Genomic DNA, 18996 nt, shown 5'->3' on the forward strand with positions numbered 1-18996 from the left:
TTGGTAAACTTGTAGATATCATAACACAGTAATAGCATGCCATGACATTATTCTGTAACTTGGAAGAAAGTTTATAGGATATTATCTAGTCAATGATCCTATTCATTTTTATAGGACCTAAGAATATGCTTGTCTTGTGTTTCCGGAAAAAAAAAGTTCTACAGCATTTTGGGGCACAAGTGAGAAGGTTCATTTATAACTAGCCATGCTCACTTTTCATAATGTCTGCTCGGCACCCAGCTCCTTCCAGCTCACCGGCATTCCAGGACTGGAGTCCCTGCACATCTGGCTCTCCATCCCCTTTGGCTCCATGTACCTGGTGGCCATGGCGGGGAATGTCACCATTCTGGCTGTGGTAAGGGTGGAGCGTAGCCTGCACCAGCCCATGTACTTCTTTCTGTGCATGTTGGCTATCATTGACCTGGTTCTGTCCACTTCCACTATGCCCAAACTGCTGGGGATCTTCTGGTTTGGTGCTGGTGACATTGGCTTGGATGCCTGCTTGGTTCAAATGTTCCTCATCCACTGCTTTGCCACGGTTGAGTCTGGCATCTTCCTTGCCATGGCTTTTGACCGCTATGTAGCCATCTGCGACCCACTCCGTCATGCCACGATGCTCACTCGTACTGTGGTGGGGCGTTTGGGGCTAGCGGCCCTCTTCCGGGGTGTACTCTACATTGGACCCCTGCCTCTGATGATCCGCCTGAGGTTGCCCCTTTACAAAGCTCGTGTCATCTCCCACTCCGACTGTGAGCACATGGCTGTGGTCACCTTGACATGTGGTGACAGCAAGGTCAACAATATCTATGGGCTGAGCATTGGCTTTCTGGTCTTGATCCTGGACTCAATGGCCATTGCTGCCTCCTATGTGATGATTTTCAGGGCCGTGATAGGGCTGGCTACTCCTGAGGCCAGGCTTAAAACCCTGGGGACGTGCAGTTCTCATATCTGTGCTATCCTGATCTTTTATGTTCCCATTGCAGTTTCTTCCCTCATTCATCGATTTGGTCACCAGGTGCCTCCTCCAATCCACACCTTGCTGGCCAACTTCTACCTCCTCGTTCCTCCAATTCTCAATCCCATTGTCTATGCTGTTCGCACCAAGCAGATCCGAGAAAGACTTCTTCAAATCCTTAAGGCAGAAACTAAGATCAGATGAATGATACCTCCTTCCCTTAAACAAGCTCATGGAGAAACTACTTAAATATGGTAGGCAGCTTCCCATTTGGGAATTTCAAGCAGTCTGAGATGTTAGGCCCTCTGTTCTCTGGGTTTTGTAATTCCAAAGGAATGCTAAAAAAGAATATACAGACTTGTGGCTGCCAAAAGGGAGAAGGTGGGAGAGGGATGGAGTGGGAGTTTGGGATTATCAGATGCAAACTATTATATATAGAATGGATAAACAACAAGGTTAAGACCTTGTATATAGCACATGGAACCAAATCCAATATATCCTTTGATAAACCATAATGGAAAAGGATATGAAAAAGAATGTATATATATGTATAACTGAATCACTTTTCTGTACAGCAGAAATTAACACAATACGGTAAATCAAGTATACTTTAATAAAACAAATTTTTAAAACATTGTATAGCTCTAAATTGTAAGGGTAGACATTTTTTAGTTACTAAAGGATATTTAAGCCACAGAAAAGGCAAAACGATGATAACATCAGTAACACAAGTAGCAATTAGTGTTAAATTCAGCACTTATGCAATTCTTACAAATGCCCAGATATTTTATGAAGTAGTTGTATTGTTCACGTTTTGTACACAATAGAGAATGCTTTATGAGCTGTACACAGAGTCTGAGCTGTGCAGATCAAATGTCTTATTTGGAGTTTATAATATTTTGTGATGTTATATAATATTACTGTTTTCTGTGTGTACTTTAATACATAAATCCTAAAAACTGGGTCATTTCTTCAAGGCGGCCTTAGCTGCAACAAAAGTATTTTCTAATTTAAGCCTTAAACAATTGAGATGCTGCTAAAACTGCTCGTATTAATAAACAAGAAGTGTTCTAGACAAAGACTGACCTGTAGGTCTAATAGGTCTGGGGAATACCACTCATGAAAGGATGGCCTGGAACAGAAAAATCATCTAAATGCAGGGCAGTGAGTCAAGAAGACCACATCTCAGCATTGCCCTCGTATCCTCCCTGCTGGATGCTCCCAACAAGTGGCCCCTAGCATGTGAGGGCTCCATGGGAAGGAAAACCTTGCCCTTCCCACAGAAACTCTCATTAACCCTGATCCATCTGAAGGAGTCCTGATCATAATGTGCTGTTTTCTAGATGGGTCACAAAATAAAGGAATATTGACTTTACCCTCCAGATTAAATAGTAGCTCAACACCTAGAAAATGGGTGATATATAATACTTAGCTGCTATTAACTGAGATATCACTAATGTAATTCTTACAACCACACTGTAAGGGCAGGAATTACTATCTTTACTTTGCTGGTGAGGAAACTGATGTTCCCAGAAGTGATACAAACCAAGCATCGTTGGGGAGTTCTGAGAGGTAAAAACATCAGGAATTAAGATGTCTGTTTCTAATGTTAAAGCTTTTAGCCTTTCTGATCCTTCTTTACCTCAACCAGGAGAGAGGTGAAAACCAAATTCCAAGGTCAGATGACTGAGCATTTCACATTCCCAACACAACAGACATTAGCTGTAACCACTATTCTCAGAACTGGGAGCGCACAGATCACCAAAGCAGTCTCCTCTCAGTGTTCCCTTCTCCGAGGAACAACAGAGGTTAGAGCTGGATTCTATCCAGATCCAATGACAAACTCCATAACTCCATAAACTAAAACAGGCAGGAAGATGTTGAATATACTAATCTTCAAGTATACAAACTATCACTGGGCATGACATAAAGGGAAGTAGTCAAGTACAATGCAAAGATCACTTCGTAACAATCAGAAAACATGACTTACAGTTTTGCTTTGACTATTCCAATTAATTGGAAGAATTTCAACTATTTAATTGGAATAACTAATTGGAATTATTATTAGCTAACTATTGGGATATCTAGAATGTGTGATCATTTAGGGTTCCAATTATATTCATATTTCCTCTAATATATCTAACTTCCATCCTATCACTCCATCACGGTATTTATTGTTCTTAAACTGTATGTCTGAGTTTGGAGGAGTCAAATAGTCTTCCTATAAATGGAGAAGCAATCATATGCAGTGTTCTCTTTTATGCATCCCTGCCATGGTTGGGGACCAGGGGGAAATGTTTGTAATGCCAAGTATATGCTCACTGGCTCTCAGGTACATTGCTATGGAGCACGAGAGAGAAAGCGCAAGGCCCAGGACTCAGAACTACCTCTAAAAATTGTTTTAATATATCATCAAACCACCAAGTTAACTTCAGGAGAAAAATTAGGAAGATTCTCCTTTGGTGCAGAACAGATTTTCTGAGGGGGAGTATAACCAAGGGAGTTAGACAAACTTGGACCAAATTTAGGTCATTCTTCCTTTGGAATTCAGCCTAACACATGAAGTTGTTTCCTTTTATTCTCCAAAGAGTATAGTCTGTCAGACTGGTTATAGAATACCATGGTCCCACAGTTCTCATGTCTTACGTATTTTAACACAAATATTGTGAAATCTGAATGCAGCTAAGAGGCATTAAGTTGGCTACCTAACCAGAAAAGGCTCATGAGTTTACAGATCATACAAGAAACCACAGAGATTGGTATGGAAAGTTTGAAATGTGCCTCCCAGATTGCCTGCCTCAAGGAACATGGTTGACTGAGCTTCAGCTGATGCCACCTAAAATCTATCACTACCTTCTGCTGAGGCCACACTTTTCACAAGCAGCTTCCCAGACAATGACTGGGTTTGGTAGGGACAAAGAAAGCCCACTCCTGTGAGACAGAACACTTCTGACAGGCAACTATAGTTCCTGGACACACTGGTCTTGCTGAAGCTTTTAGAAATACATTAATGTTTAATATGTTCCTTCCTCCTCCTCCACTCAGTCTCTGTAGAGGGGAGATGGGCATTGTGAGCCCATGGCTCACTCAGCAGCCTTTGGCTCCCTCTGTATTCTCTCTCAGAAGCATAACCTCCAATATATCTGGCATGAGTAATCCCATCTTGTGGTCTGCTTTTTCAAGGACCAGGCGTGGTCAGAGCAAGCAGAAGGTAAGATGCAGATTTGGGACTGGCTCATTAATTGCCTGATAGATGAAAAGGATGTCATCCTAGTTAGTAGGTAGGGCATAGGTAGTCCCTTGCACAAGATAGTAGCTCAATTGATAAAGATTCCACTGGTGGTGAACTAAGAAAACATCCCAGAAGGAAACACTGTGGCAGGTGTGATGATTTGAGCATTTGTAAAACGTGAAGGGGGGTCAACCTACAAAGACAGTAGAGGTTATTTTTTCTAAGTTGTACTGATGCCCAGGATAGTGAGATTGAGGGCTACTAACAAGCAGTCAGGGTTAAATGAGAGCCAGCGTATCTGTTGGGTAACAGACAAATGGGCCCTTCTCTCTTACACGGACACAGTCTGAGCAGCAGGCTAAAGACAATTGTTAGAGACACAGAGAACAGGAGATGTTTGGATGCTCAGCCCCCAAAAGTCTGAAATTCTCAGGTCAGGTCTCTATTTGGGAAAACCCAGGAGAATAAGGCATGGCATGGGGACATCTGGATGACTGCCTTTGAGGATGTTGGCACTGTGGACACCCTAAATGCTTCAAGCTTTCAGAGGTAACCCACTTTTCCTTAGTGAGAGGTAACACTTCTGTAAGATAGCAGGTGTCCTCCTCAAGAGCTGCTCTCACTTCCTCTCCTGGGCTTCCAGGCTAGTAACTAGGGTTAACAGACAGGACACCATTGCTTGGGATACACAGGGTCTGATAAAGGAGGAAAGTAACTGTACACTAGGAGATTTTTCAGAATGAGCACACACTGATAGGAGACGAGCAACCCTGGGATTGGATTTGGGGCATACTTGATCAAGAGGGTTATAGCAGAATGTAAAACTGGATGGGAAATTTCAACCTGGGGGTACTTTCTTAGGATGTGGGGCTTATTACCCTACCAAAGACTCTAGGAGTTAGCACAAACTCATTGCTAGGGTGGGTCTTTTAAGCCTGAAAACAATCATGGCTAATGCTCAGCAATGAAAATTCTTAGGTTGTCCTGGAAGAAGGTAGAGGAAGAAGGGAATAGATGTGTTGTAAACAATGTATCATGTAAGGGAAGGAGACCCATCAGAGAAATATGTTCAATGGGAGGATACAGAGGACATAACACTCAAAGTCATCATAAAAAGTCTATTGACATGGGCACCAGCACCACTAAGTTCAATGGTGACTTTCTCTCCTCTGCATATCATGCTTGATGGTAGCAAAGATAGTTAGAGCTACAGACTCATTAATATCTTTTGGGATCGTAAGGCCATAGTAGAGGCCAGTAGAGCACTTAATCACAAGTCAGAAGACTGAAGCTACTCTAAAAAGTGGCAAAAATCAAAGGGGCTTGGCCTAGATGGAATTTTTAAGATAGCTAATAGGGTATTGCATCCCAAGGGCCTAAATAGTCGGGCAGCCAGCAAGGCTCTGCTTACCATTTATAAGATCAAGGCAAGAATGAAGGATGAAGGCTGAGGATGAAGGCTGACTCCAATAAAGTCAATCTCTTGCTCATTTCCCAGACCTGTGCCAGTGTTCAGATCCTGGACTCATTAACTAATGAGGTACCTGATCCCCAAGTGGAAGAACTACAAAAGAAAAACCACATATATTATCATGATGATTTCCTGATATCTGCCTTAAAGTTACCTCTGGCCATTTACTCAGGCAATTTTATACTAAAGAGAGGGGACTACTGAGACACTGAAGGTTATCAAACAGTGTTTTAGTTGACATTGATACTTAGAAATCAAAAGTATAGTCATGATCCCTTGTTAGAGTTGGGACTCTAGGTTGTAGAATCCAGTTCGTAACTGGAGTCCTAGAGAAAACCAGTTCTCAGTCACTTAATGCATGATTAGAATTACTACACTTGATAGGTGGAGTAACTACAATGTGGTGTTCCTAGCCTTTGAAGTAAGAACCAAAGAGTGGGGAAGGCAAAATAATCTCTAAAAACTCTCTCAACCAAGAGATTAAAAAATGCTTCCAAAGTGCACGGTATAGAATTTGGCAAGTGTGTTGTTTTCCACTCTAGTTATAAAAGATCAGAAGCTGTTTCCATTAACAGGGGATGGGCAATAGTTCTCATATACAGTTTACCATAATGTAGTTCTAAGAGATGACTGGCATCCCGTTGACCACCGCAATGATCCACCAAAGGCATCATGTTGACTGGGCAAAATGAGCTAGAGGTGTTTAGTACGATAGAGGCCTTAGTAAGACACACATGCTCCAGAGAGAGAAGACAGATTCTAAGAATATTCAGGAACCTAGCACATCTGTGAATTTTAGGGGTCCAATGGTAAAGAAATGTTACCAAAGTAAAAGCTCTTCATCTTGCATCTTCTACCAGCGAGAAAGCACAATGCATGGTAGACCACCTTAGATTCTGACGAGAATGTATTCCTCACTTTGGAACCTTGCTTTGGTCCATGTAACAAAAGACATGGAAGGATAGTTTTAAGTGGGCCCAGAGCAGGAAAGGACTGTATCAGATGCAGACTATGGTACCAGCATCACTACCATTGAGACCTCGGATACTGGCAACAGTAGCAGCAAAGGAGATGCTGGGCCCAGCCCTGTAGATATTCACTGACCAAGGTTGACTAGTAACTACTGCCTCTGAATGCCTGTCAGCAATGGACATCAATGCTGAAATCCAGATATAATAGGATTATTTCTCAAGGAGGCCACTTAGTGGAAAGTCAACTCCTCTGGGCCTCTTGCATCCTAGGAAGTACAGTGGTATGCACTGCCAATGATATGTACTTATTCTGGGCATAGATTTCCTTTCTTGCCCACAGAGTCTTGGCCAGCACTTCTCTTTGGGGGCTTCCTGAATGCCTCATTTACAGGCAGGACATCCCACATGACACAGTACTCAATGAACGGACATTCTTCAGAGAAGGATAGGCAGGATAGGGCTCATGACCATGGGACCCACTGGTAGTGCATAGTATACATCCTCACCAGCCAGAAGCAGTTGGCCTCACAGAATGCCAGAGCAGTCTTCTAAAACACAGCTCAAAAAGCAGTTCAAAAGGCAGCACTTCACACAATTGGAGTCCAATCCTTTAGGACACAGGGTTACCAGACCTCTATATGGTGCTAGGTCCCCAATAGAAGAATACAGGAGTCCAGGAACAAAGGAATAGAGGGAGGAATATTCCATACATCACTCCCAAAGATCCACCAGGGGATTTTTGCTTCCTTTCCCTGCAAATCTTGGTCCTGCAGGATTAGAAATCCTGGTCCTTAAAGGGGGTTCCCTCTTGCCAAGGGACACAGCAAGGGCCCCATTGAGCTACAAGTTACAGCTACCATCAGGCTCCTCTGGAACCCTATGCCCAGCAACAAATAGATGGAAAGAGGAGTTACCGTACTTGCAGAAGTATTGACCCTGAATTGAAGAGATAGGACTGCTTTTATACACTGAATGCAGGGAAGAATTTGTAAATATGTGGAGAACCCAGGTGATTCACTGGGGCATTTAATGGTACTTCTTTGCTCATTGTAACCATGGATGTACAAGTGCAGCAGTCTTGAAGAGTATGATTATTAAGAGGTCTCAGCCCCCTCAGAAATGAAAGTTTGGGTCACTACACAGGCAAGTCACCAAGATTTATGCGGTTGAGAGCTGAGGTTGAAGGGAATTCCAAATAGAAGGAGAGGATGAGTAACAGCTGGGGCTCTGTGAGGAATTTCAGAAACTGGGGCTGTAGAGTTCATCCTTCCTTCCCTCCTTTCAACTTTGCCCTTAGCAAGACAGGCCCATAAGGAACTATGCAGGAGCTGCTCCTAAAACCTGAAGGCGATCTGTACAATGCAAGAACGGATTGTGGTGGCCATAAAAAATATGCTTTTTAGATTTGACCGCAGGCAGCATATTTGACTGATAGCCTCAGTCACTGTGCTCTGGAGTTTATGGCATCGCTAAGCCCTAATTGTGGGCTGTTTCCAACCAATGGATGAGCACAGCCCAAATAAGACAGGTCTGCTGTTCCTCATGGGTTCCACTGGCTCAAGGCTTACCTGCAGCCTTGCCAAAGTGTTCTCAGAAATACACCAAAGTCTAAGACCTTCTCTCCTTTAGCCCCTCCCAGATCAGATCTGCATTGTGATTTCATGGTTCTTCCAGCCTCAGGATCCCTCTTTATCTTCCTTCATGTTCATTTCCCCTTCTGTCTACCCCTGACACATCTAATTTAACATTGGCACCTGCTCCTCAAAGGGCCCGTTCTAATGCAATTATGATAAATCCCATTGAAAAATCTTCAACTTGCGTTCACAAGTCAGTCCTGTGGGGAAAGCTAATATCTCTATGACTACCTCTAACCTTATACTGGATGGTGGATGGTTAGTCACTTGATGGAGAAAATTTTCATATATTGAGGTATGGGAAAGTCTTTTTGACTTACACATGGTTCCGCTTGAATACTGTATGAAATAAAACAGTCTCATTCATGGACTATCAAATACACAGCATGTGCTTTTTAACCATTAAGGTAAAGAATGTCCATTTCAAAGATAAGGATAAGTAACTCCCTTCCTATTGCATCCATGTTAATGCTCCTTCAAAGATAAGGTTCCTTTCCCAGACACCAGTTTCCCACTGTCTCACTGAATACTCAGTTTGTCTCTTGAAACTTTGAAGGAACATCCCCCCGTCATGTTTACACCTCATCAGAACAAGGAACATAAGACTGTGCAGAAACATGCATGAACTGAGTGGTTTCTTGGAGCTGAGAGGCTGTCTCCTGGGCTACAGTCCTCAGTTTGGCTCAACAAAATCTTTCCTATTATAGGTTATTGATTATTTCTTTCAAAAAGCCCCTTATGAGGTCTCTTTTCAAAGACTGCTTTCAGACATTTGAGAATGAAAGCCATGTATCTGTCACAACCCTCAATACATAGTTTAGCGATGCTCTTTTTCTTACCCTGGAACAGGATACATGAGGGACATTCTAGTGTAGATAAATCTGAAGGACCTTGTGTCAGAAGTGTCCTAAAGCTATTGAGTTCAAGGTGTAGCCTGAAGGCACAGCAGCTAGCTTGAAGTTAGCAGGCTTTCTCACAATTCATGGTGCCTTGTAGGAAGGAAGACACAGCTACAAGAATAGCCTGAGACTGCCCTAGACTAGCAGATTGAGGTTACTACTACGGAATTACTTTTTTTTTTTTTTTTTTTTTGGAGTTTCCATTCATAAGTTGCTCCTCCCTCTCCCTCCAAACTGTGTACTCAGAACAGATGGGAAAAGAGTATAAAGGATATATTTCCAACTGCTTGGTCCTTGTGAGGACAAAACTTCTGAACAGCTCTGGGGTTTTAGAGCAAGCCGACTAATACTCCTGGAGGTATCTCAGCATCTCAGGCAGTAGGCTGAATTTAGTTGTGTGGACTACCAATCCAAGCTGTTTGGATTTTCTTCCACTGTGGAGGTCCCTTTCTCCATCTGTTCCCTGAGGTTGCCCTATCCTCATCTCTACTCAGCCCACTCTTAGAAAATGTCTCTTATTTAATAGCTATTGCCTAAAGGGACTTTTCTCAGCCCCAAACTACAGCTTTGATATTAGAACATTCATAGCTCATAGATAATGGTCTTTGCCCATTTTGGTTCACAGTTAACCTCCGATAATAGTGTCCCCAGCCTTCTAAGACTCTCAGGACTGACACGTTACCCAAGGACATTTCTACTCCCAAATTTGCTTCTCCCTAGTGGACATAGGTTCTGTATTTTGTTTGGTGGGGACAGGGAAGATTTACCATCTGTATTGGGTGCCTTGGGCTCTTCATCCAAGGACCTCATACCCCCTTTCATTGATGCTGGGGATTTTGCAGCACACACTCATTGTCCTATAGTAGCCAAAACCTCAGGGGGAACGGGGGCGGGGGGAACTCACAGGACAGAACAAAGATGCTTGAGAAACAACTGTTTAAGAAAAAAGACCCCACCTAATTAGAGTCCATCAGAAGAATTATTAGAACAGATGGATGACTACCAGCAGTGGTCATGTGTTTGGATTATAAGACCAATAGGATTTAACTTGGCATAAAGTTGGCTTGGCTTTGTTGAAGTATATGGGACAGGAAATAGAGCAGACCTCCATCCTCAATCCCATTGGGAGGTCCTACGACTATGCAGCCTCTTGGACTCCTCATTCCTGCAGGGATGTGAATGGTTGAGGATGAGAAAAAATGAAAGGATGAGGCTAAAATGAGTTATGTTCCACCTTACACTGAGATTCCTGCATTGATATCCCACTGGAGTCTTGCCTTTTCAATCATGTACATCCAAGATCTGTGCCACAGACCCTGGTGTCCAGGTATAGTCTCGCAGACCAGAAGATCATGATCAACAGGACAATCATCTCTTTGTATACAGCATTCCACCTTTATCTTAACTCAGTAAGAACTTACTGAAAGGCCTGTTGAATTAGTGTAGCTAGAGAAAAGTCAGTATCCACATGGGAGATTAGATCCCAACCTTATTCCGTATACAAAAATGAACTCCAGATGAATTAAGAATTTAAACCTGAAAGTAATTCTTGGTATAGAAATATGGGTGAATAAGTTAGGTCTTGGGGTAGGTGAGGATTTAGACAGATGTCTCTTTCAAGAAAGCTAGAAAATTTAAATTTTTGAAAGTGCCTTACATTGAGATATTCCAAGTGGAACGATTCACATTTAGATCTTTATAAATTTTTTGTGTATAACTGTCAAAAGTCCTAACACTAAGAAATATTGGACAAGAAAGTGATTTCAAATAAAGTCTTTAAACACTGAAGAAAGTATAAATAGCAATCAGTAATATATATCATGATCACATCAACATCATTGTAGTCCATTTAATTTTCAAAAGTAAGATCTGATTAATGTTGGAGAGGATGTTGCTTCAGAGTTTCTCTCATGGTGTTAATCAGTGCAGTGACTTTGAATGACAGTTTGTCATGGTCTCCTAAAATTGAGCATTTGTATACCCTTACAGCTTAAGTTTTACTCTAAGTATACCAAGAAGCTTACATGTGCAACAATGGACACGTAAAAGTGTTTGTAGATGCACTTTGAATAGCAAAGTCCTAGAAACTCCAAGTCATCAATAAGAACATGCATAAACTAAAATATATAACTACACAATATCAGAGAAGTCAAAATGAACTACAGCAACACACATGTAAGTAACTATGTAAGGAAAGAAATTACATGGAACACTGTTTTAAGGTAAAAAAAAATGACTAGTTTCTAATTTAATATGTACATTTGGATAAATAAAAACATGGATTTTTGTGCTCTACATTTAAGGCAGAGCTCAATTCATTTAAGCTGCTGCAAAAACAGATTGTTGTGAAGAGTATTGACTCGGGAGTATTCCACCTCTTTCCATAGCCATTTCATCTCTACTGCTCTCCCTGGCTTTCTAAGCCATCTAAAATTGAATTAGACAAGCACATCTTCAAGTTTCTGTAGTAGGAGAGTAGGAGCCTAACTTCAGCCAACGCTTGGCTCCAAACTGCCAATCTACCTTCCATTACGAAGATGTGAGAGTTTTTTCCTCTGGATAAAGGCAATTAAACACAAGTGGCTACCCCAGTTACCAGGTGAATTAAGGATAACTATGTGTGACCAATGGTGCTGTTCAGTTCTTAGATATCATCTAGGTAACATGCATGGAATGGGATATATCTGCTTGGCTACATAAATGGACAAAGTTTCTGTCTTTGCAATCGCATTAGCTAACTGCTTGTGATGAGCATGACATGCTAGTGCTTATTCAAAACTTCTCTTGTATCTTTCTGGAGAGGTTCTGTTGACAGAACATTGTGTTCTAAATTTTATTTCCTCAAAACTAGTTAGCATGCTGAGTCAGGTTGTCCACTAGACACTACACAGCCCCAGTATCCTCATCATAGGATGTTACCTAAGTTTCTTGGTATCTCACTCAGATTCTCAGTTACTTTCAACCAGAAGGTGTCTCAGGCTATCCACAAGTTTAACTATAGGAAATCTTTCCCAACTTGGAATGAGACTTATTATTTCTCAACTTAATTTCCCTTGACCTTAAGGTCAGACATCTGGAGAGAAGGGAATTTATCATTTGTTCTTAGAAGTGCTGTTGTCTTAGTTCTATTATTCCAAAGTTCTTTGGCCGAGGTAAAGTGGACACTAAAGATTTGTGTACTGGAGCTACAATAAACATTGTTCTGTAACTTCAAGACAATATTTCAAAATATAGTGTCACTTTCATTTTGAATTTGGTACATTTAGTAAAATACAGTCTCCATTCCTTACTACTACTCTTTATTCTAGGCCTCCTCACCTAAGCAGACAAGGAGAGACTAGCCTTTCATTTCCCAGCTAAATCCCAGTACTGGGTCTCTCTATATTCCAATTCTAGTGCCATGTCTCTTTTCTATTCAGTCACTTGATCTCTAGGGCCTCTAGTCATCTTCTACATCTTGAGTTATCCAATTCTATGCCTTCAGATCCACCATGTGATGGCTAATTTTATATGAAAACTTGACTGACCAAATGACTGGGCACCCATGGCTCAGATATTGTAGGTGTGTCTGAGGGTGTTTATGGATGAGATTAATGTTTGAATTGGTAGAATGAATAGACACCCCCAGTGCAGGTGAACCTCATCCAATCCATTGGAGACCTGAGAAGAACAGAAGATGAATTTAAGAAGGAATTCCTGCCTGACTACTTTGAGCCAGGATACTGGCCTTTCCCTGCCCCTGGACTCCAACTGAAACATGGCCTTTTCTTGGGTATTGAGCCTGCAGGCTTTCAGACTAGAGTTTATCTATAGGCTCCCTGGTTTGCAGGCTTTTGAACTTGGATCGAAACTACACATTAGCTCTCCTGGGCCTCTAGCTTGACAACTGCATGTTCAGAATTTTCAGCCCCTGTAACTATACAAACCAGTTCCTTTTCAGAGCTTTTATATACACACCATACTGGTCCTGCTTCTCTGGAGAACTAATACACTCTATGATAAGTACTTTAACTTGCATGCCCACACAGAGCCCTTTCTGTTCTCCACGTCTGTTCCTGGACTTCTCTCAATCCACGTAGGCCCCTATAACCCAGAATAACCTATCATGTTCTTTTAGGCTGAGCAACTTTTGAATTCCCTTTTACTCTCTTCATTGAGGACCAGTTTGGTGGAGAGGGAACTGGGAGGAGGATCCTCAATTTTCTGAGACATAAGTTTAGTTGTTTTTCTTAACAAGGGTACGCATTTCAAGTTTATACCTTTGACATACTCGCTGTGTATGTTATCCAAATACTGGGTTTGTTCTTTGGTTTCTAGTCCTCTCTTCCTTTGACCTTGTAAATTCAGATTTTTGGTAAGGAAGTCACCCATTGACTTCAAGCACCAATCATAAAATGGAGTCTTCCTATTACCCTTGCTCAGGGGTTTCATTCAACACTTCTCAATAGGGACACACTGCCCCTGAAGGAGTTCAACTTAAGCCCAGCAATATTTAGCCAGCTGTTGAGACAGGTGTCTACATGGTAGAAAGTTCCTGCAGCATCTTTGTCACAGGTAAAAATGTAGGAAGTGGTGGAATTGGTACTGAGTGATAAACACTGCCTGGAGACAAATGGCTTAGCTAATCGTAGAGGTGAGTAAGGCTAGGAGGTTGTGGGATTTAAAAACAAAGAGTAGGACACATCTTAAGGATGCACGTGTGATTATGATTCCAGGTTGGAGGATGGCACTGATCATTAGTTAAGTTAGACGATAGGATAGCCTATGTTTGTCCCCAGAAATCAGATGTAGAACATGATCACTCTATGTTACTAGTATTACAACAACTTGAAGTGTTAAAGTGAAAGTATAAGAAGGCGAGAATTCACCCTTGCCTTCCATGATAAGGGGGAACTTAGAGCAAAGAAGTTTTCCTGGGGTCAAAAGCCTCCCTTGGACCTTAGACTGAATGGGCAGCTATACTTTTCCGTGGCTTTTAGTATCACATGGTGAAGAGGACGCTTGAGACTTCAATATAGGCTTTTTAGGAATTGGTGGATGGAATAATTTTTGCCAGAGCTTAGTCTTCCTTTTATCCTTTCTAAGCCAGGATTGAATTTTCAGAGTTAACGATTTAAAAAAATCGACTTTCACATGATCTAGAAGTCAGTGGCGTGAGATGGGATGTTAAGTTTCTAGAGCTACTCACAGGTAGGCAGCATTATGCCTGTTGGTCCAATTCTGTTTCTTTATACTGTGTTCAGAACATTTTAGGAAGAAAGCAATCATCACTGGCCTGAATATAAGAGCAGTGATTTGTGTCTATGAAGTAGTTATAAATCATTATAAGGACTATTCTATTACCCAACCGGTCTCTTCATAACTGGTTTACAACTTGTGTTAAGCTTGATAGTTAAGAATACAGAATTTACAGCTTAGGACAGAAGGTCAGGGGAAAAAATCTTGTTCTTTGCTCGTTTCCCACATGAGAACTTCTACCCTATTTCCCAGAGATGAACAATGCTGGTCTCTCTTGATTTATTCCTCCCCAGGAGACAAAAACGATATTTGATTGTGCAATAAAGCTAATGCTCTATTTTGATCTGGTTGTTTGTATTAGTTCAATTGTTAATAACTTTATAGGGGAGGGAAGTTGTTTGGCATTTTGAGAAGGCGGATAACATCTATTCCCATCTTTTTAGAGAGAAACTCTGAAGTTACTGTGCACGGCACTCATGAAACCTCAGCTGTTTGTTTGTGCATCTGTTCTTTCCAGGCTATGGAGCACAGAGAGCTTGGAGTAGCAAAGAGGCTGCTCTGCACCATTCCCAAGTGGCAGAAATCACAGGATCCTGAGATAACCCTATCAAAGTCATCACAGCCTGAAATAGAAGAATCTTCATCTGTGTTACACTGGATCCAAGTCAGCTCTCTAAAAGGCAGCTGCAGGTAAAGACCATCTAGCCCTGCTGGGTCAGCAGCCTCATTTGCAAGTGTTGGAAGGTATTTGTGAGGCTCTGCACTTATAGTGAGGCGGACGTATCAGAATTTATTAGAAGATAGGATTATGGATTTTCTGAAATTGAGAATGAGGACATAGCTCAGCTCTCAAACATTCAGGAAGTCATAACATTTCATGAACTTCAAGGAAAAAACTTGGGATCCCTTGTCGCTGAAGGAGGACTCGGGATCAGATGTGAAGGCTGAGCCGAATGCAAGTCAGGTGCATAACCAGATTCCTTACCCGTGCCATTTCCCCTGCTCCAGCTCATCCTATGAATTGTCAGCCAAATTCTGTGAGCTGGCTCAATTTTCCTAACTGGCAGAGTGACTACCACGTTGTCAGTGTTACAGTTTGTCACTGCCTCCTGAGGTAGAAGGATTCTTGAGCACACAGGTTTTTCTAAGCCTCCACAATGGTATCAAGAAACTCCAAATGGCATCATGTGGCCCTGTCCCTAAAGGAGAGGGTGGCTCTCTCTGAACTTCCTGCACCTGAATCCCAGCTTGAACCCAGTGCTGCCCACAGTACCACCTGGAACACAGTTAGTAGCATCCTTGACTCACAACTCACTCTATCCGGGTGATCTCACATTCTCCGGTCTTTTGGTGAATGTTCTGCGCCTCAAAATACTGAAGTATATTATGCTGCTAGAATGTTTCAGCTATTGGTCATAAAAAGGTGAACATGTTCTCAGTATAACAGTCTAGCAGGAGAAAGGGCCACATAAAGGCATTGGTTCAAGCATGATTCTTTTAAGACATATTTGAGCTGATAGTTAAGTGATAAAAGACATAACTGCACCTAAAGAGAAATCTTCCAAGTTAAAAAAAAAAAACTGGAAATGTAAAGATATTGAGAGAGAAGAGTTTGGTATTCCCAGGAGAGGTGGTGTAGATGATCTGTGGGAGTTAAGAACTGGGATTCCTAAGCACTAGTTACACTTTCTCCTATAGGTGCTAAAACAATTAAGAACTGGAAGCTAAGTAAATACTTTAGTGCCTGAGATCACTTTAACACTTCTAAGCTCTTCAGATTGTTTGCTTCCTTAGTTTTCATAACTGCCTTACAGTATAAGCACAATTATCCTCATTTTACAGGCAAGAAAATACTAAGGAACAGAGGTTAAATAGTTTCAGAGGACACACAGGTAATAAGTGGTAGAGCCATGTATCAAACCCAGGAATCTGACATCAGAATTCATGCTTTTAACACACACTGTATTCACCACCACAGGAATTGAAATACTGGTTTGGCTGAGGAAACTGGATTGGAATGTGGGACCAAGATCTAATGCCATCATTACTTACTCACTTCTCAATCCAAAGTGATATTTTGATGGACTGAGTAGACACTAACCAGCTTCATGAAGAAACACCTATTTTTCACCTGCAGGCTACAGAGAGCCACAGGATTAGACCACTCCATAAAAGAATATGGGCAAGTAGTACTTGGTGTTTGACATCTCCATTAAATAGATGGATTGATATGCATCCCTTGTGAAGGGGCCAATGAGATATGGAGAGGGGAGTCAGATGTGTTTCTTCTAATACTGTTCCTTTCAGGGGAATAGTTAAGTCCCTTCATGGAAACAGGGAGATTAAGCTACTCTTCTCACATTGATCAGGCAGTAGAGGCAAGCAGGAACAGGATTCCTATTGCTACAACAGCAGGAGTTTTTGGACTCCAAAAACTGGAGACTCAATCAAAGCTCCAATTTCAGAAACCAGAATGCAAGTTTATAAAACAACCTAGATAAATCCAAAAACTTCTTTGAGGGCAAGGATAAGGAACATTTTTGAATGTTAGGCAGTCATTGGTGGGGAAGGTGACTGCTTACAAGAGGTACTTTCTCAGAGGGATGGATGTTTATGGCTTATTTGACAGTCAAGTCAAAGAGCAATTCTTTTAAGAACAATAAGCTGGCGGTCATTGCAGAAGAGATATTACAAACTTTGCTGAACAAGACGCAAGTGTAAGTTACAGCAGTCAGAAGGAAAAAAGCATACGACCCCCCTCACCAACACACATCCCACTTTATCTGGCCACTGATGCCATTGCCTCTATAAAGAATATGGAGTAAGGCAGTCAATCTGAAGTCTGATTATAGGAATAGGAAGGAAACAATAGCTTGTATCCTATTATGTGCATCCTAACTCAAGTGCAGTGAGTCCAGACCTAACTGTTCCCAAAAAGGATTGCTTCCTACCAAGATCTACAAGAGAATTCTTGATACCAACATAGAACCTGCAAACCCTGGAAAAGCCCCACATGGGGGCTTGGAATCCTCAGTGACAGAACACAGCAGTATGAGGAAACTGAAGAAACAATTATCCTCTCATGTCCTTTTCTTAGTGTTGACAATTATCCCTGCTCTGACCTAGACAGCTGCCACAAGACCAGGCAATCTAAGTGTAAGACTGGTTTAAAGCATCCCGAGTTGAACACAGCTCAGGAGCCATCACATAACCACAAACAAAAAGCTCCCAGGTGACCTGAGGAGTCTTCAACTAGAACAAATTATTCAGGCTCACAAATCATGTGAACAGCTATGAACCATCAGCCTTTAGTTCCTTTGGGACAAAAGTCCTAAAGCCCAAGGCAATACTGTTAGTGAAACAGGAAAGAGGAAGTTCTCCACCGGGATTTAATATTATGTCTAGATACCAGTTGCTGAAGATACATGTTAGGTTGAGCGGCAACTCCTGCTCCCACTGTTGCATTCCTGAAAGGGAGTGCTTGAGGCTACAAACACCTGCGTCACCCTACTGCAAGGGACACCTCTCCTGAACCCAGCAGGTCTGCTTACTTGCCCCTGTTCTCATCTTCCCTGGTGCCAACTCCTTCCTCATCCCTTTATCCAGGCTTTGAACACCCACCCCCTCCAAGGGCAGCCGCCACTTTCACACCAATAGGCATTGTTAGTGGGTTGCTGGTCTACCCAATGACCTCTTTAAGAATTCTAAAAAGGTCGGTAGGAAACAGGATCCTAAGATATTCTGCTTTGTGATATGATGGCTCAAAACAGGGATAAGAATCTTCACTTATTCTACACAGATGAAAATAAGTGCTCTAAAGGAAGCCAGCCACAGGTGAGGCTATTTAATCCTGCTGCATTGTCTTACTTATAAGCAATGAACAGCATCTGTGACCTTCTGAATTAAAAACATAGCTCAGCCCCCAGAAGTAACTACTCATGCACTAAGGAAAATTTGAATTCCCTTTAAGCAATAGACACTTAGATTTCACCTGTCAGCAGGGCCCCAATGCATTTTTTTCCCTCTTATGTGTCAGGATTCTTTCATCCTCAGAGGATAGAAGTAGTGAGAGGGAAGAAGGAAAATTTCTAGGATCAGTGTCACAACCCCATTTACTGATCCAGTTCCAACCTCCAGCCCATATACATTACAGGGATCTTGGGCTGAAGTGAATTATGAGGTTAATGGGACTCAACTGCAGGCTGAGGAATGTCAGCAACCCTGCCAGAAAACTGGTCCTGAAGTAGAGATTTTTGAATAACCAGATCTGTAGTTTGGAAAAGAAGTATGGAAGGGAACTCTTGAGTCTGGTATCCCATAAGAAAGCTGCAGATTGTGATTTCAGCAATACTGTTATGGTTAACTCTAGTCTAAAATCCTAGGGCAAGAAGACATAAAGATTACTTCGAACAAAAGTAAAGAATTTCAAGGACTTTAACAGCTATGGGCCAAGTAAGTACACAAGAGGAACCATGTGCTTCTATAAACATGAAATGCCAAGTCAAGAGCTCAAAAGGTAAATAAGGAGACCAACATCAGGAATATGAGGACATTATAGATAGTAGAGTCTATGCCCCCTGTACAAGTCATTCCCTA

The 18996-nt window shown here is 41.8% G+C and overlaps 1 protein-coding gene across 1 annotated transcript; it reads left to right on the forward strand.

Moving 5' to 3' along the window:
* Positions 1 to 205: 205 nt before the first annotated feature.
* LOC130829377 (olfactory receptor 52M1) lies at positions 206 to 1159 on the forward strand. Its single transcript, XM_057695872.1, has one exon. It carries the CDS (start codon positions 206 to 208, stop codon positions 1157 to 1159), a length of 954 nt encoding a protein of 317 aa, XP_057551855.1.
* The last annotated feature ends 17837 nt before the right edge of the window (positions 1160 to 18996 follow it).

The sequence above is a fragment of the Hippopotamus amphibius genome, chromosome 9 (assembly GCF_030028045.1).
Source record: "Hippopotamus amphibius kiboko isolate mHipAmp2 chromosome 9, mHipAmp2.hap2, whole genome shotgun sequence".
In the NCBI taxonomy this organism is placed as follows: Eukaryota; Metazoa; Chordata; class Mammalia; order Artiodactyla; family Hippopotamidae; genus Hippopotamus; species Hippopotamus amphibius.

What these genes read in the sequence shown, in the direction of transcription:
- LOC130829377 (XM_057695872.1), top strand. Translation starts at nt 206, where the DNA reads ATGCTCACTTTTCATAATGTCTGCTCGGCACCCAGCTCCTTCCAGCTC.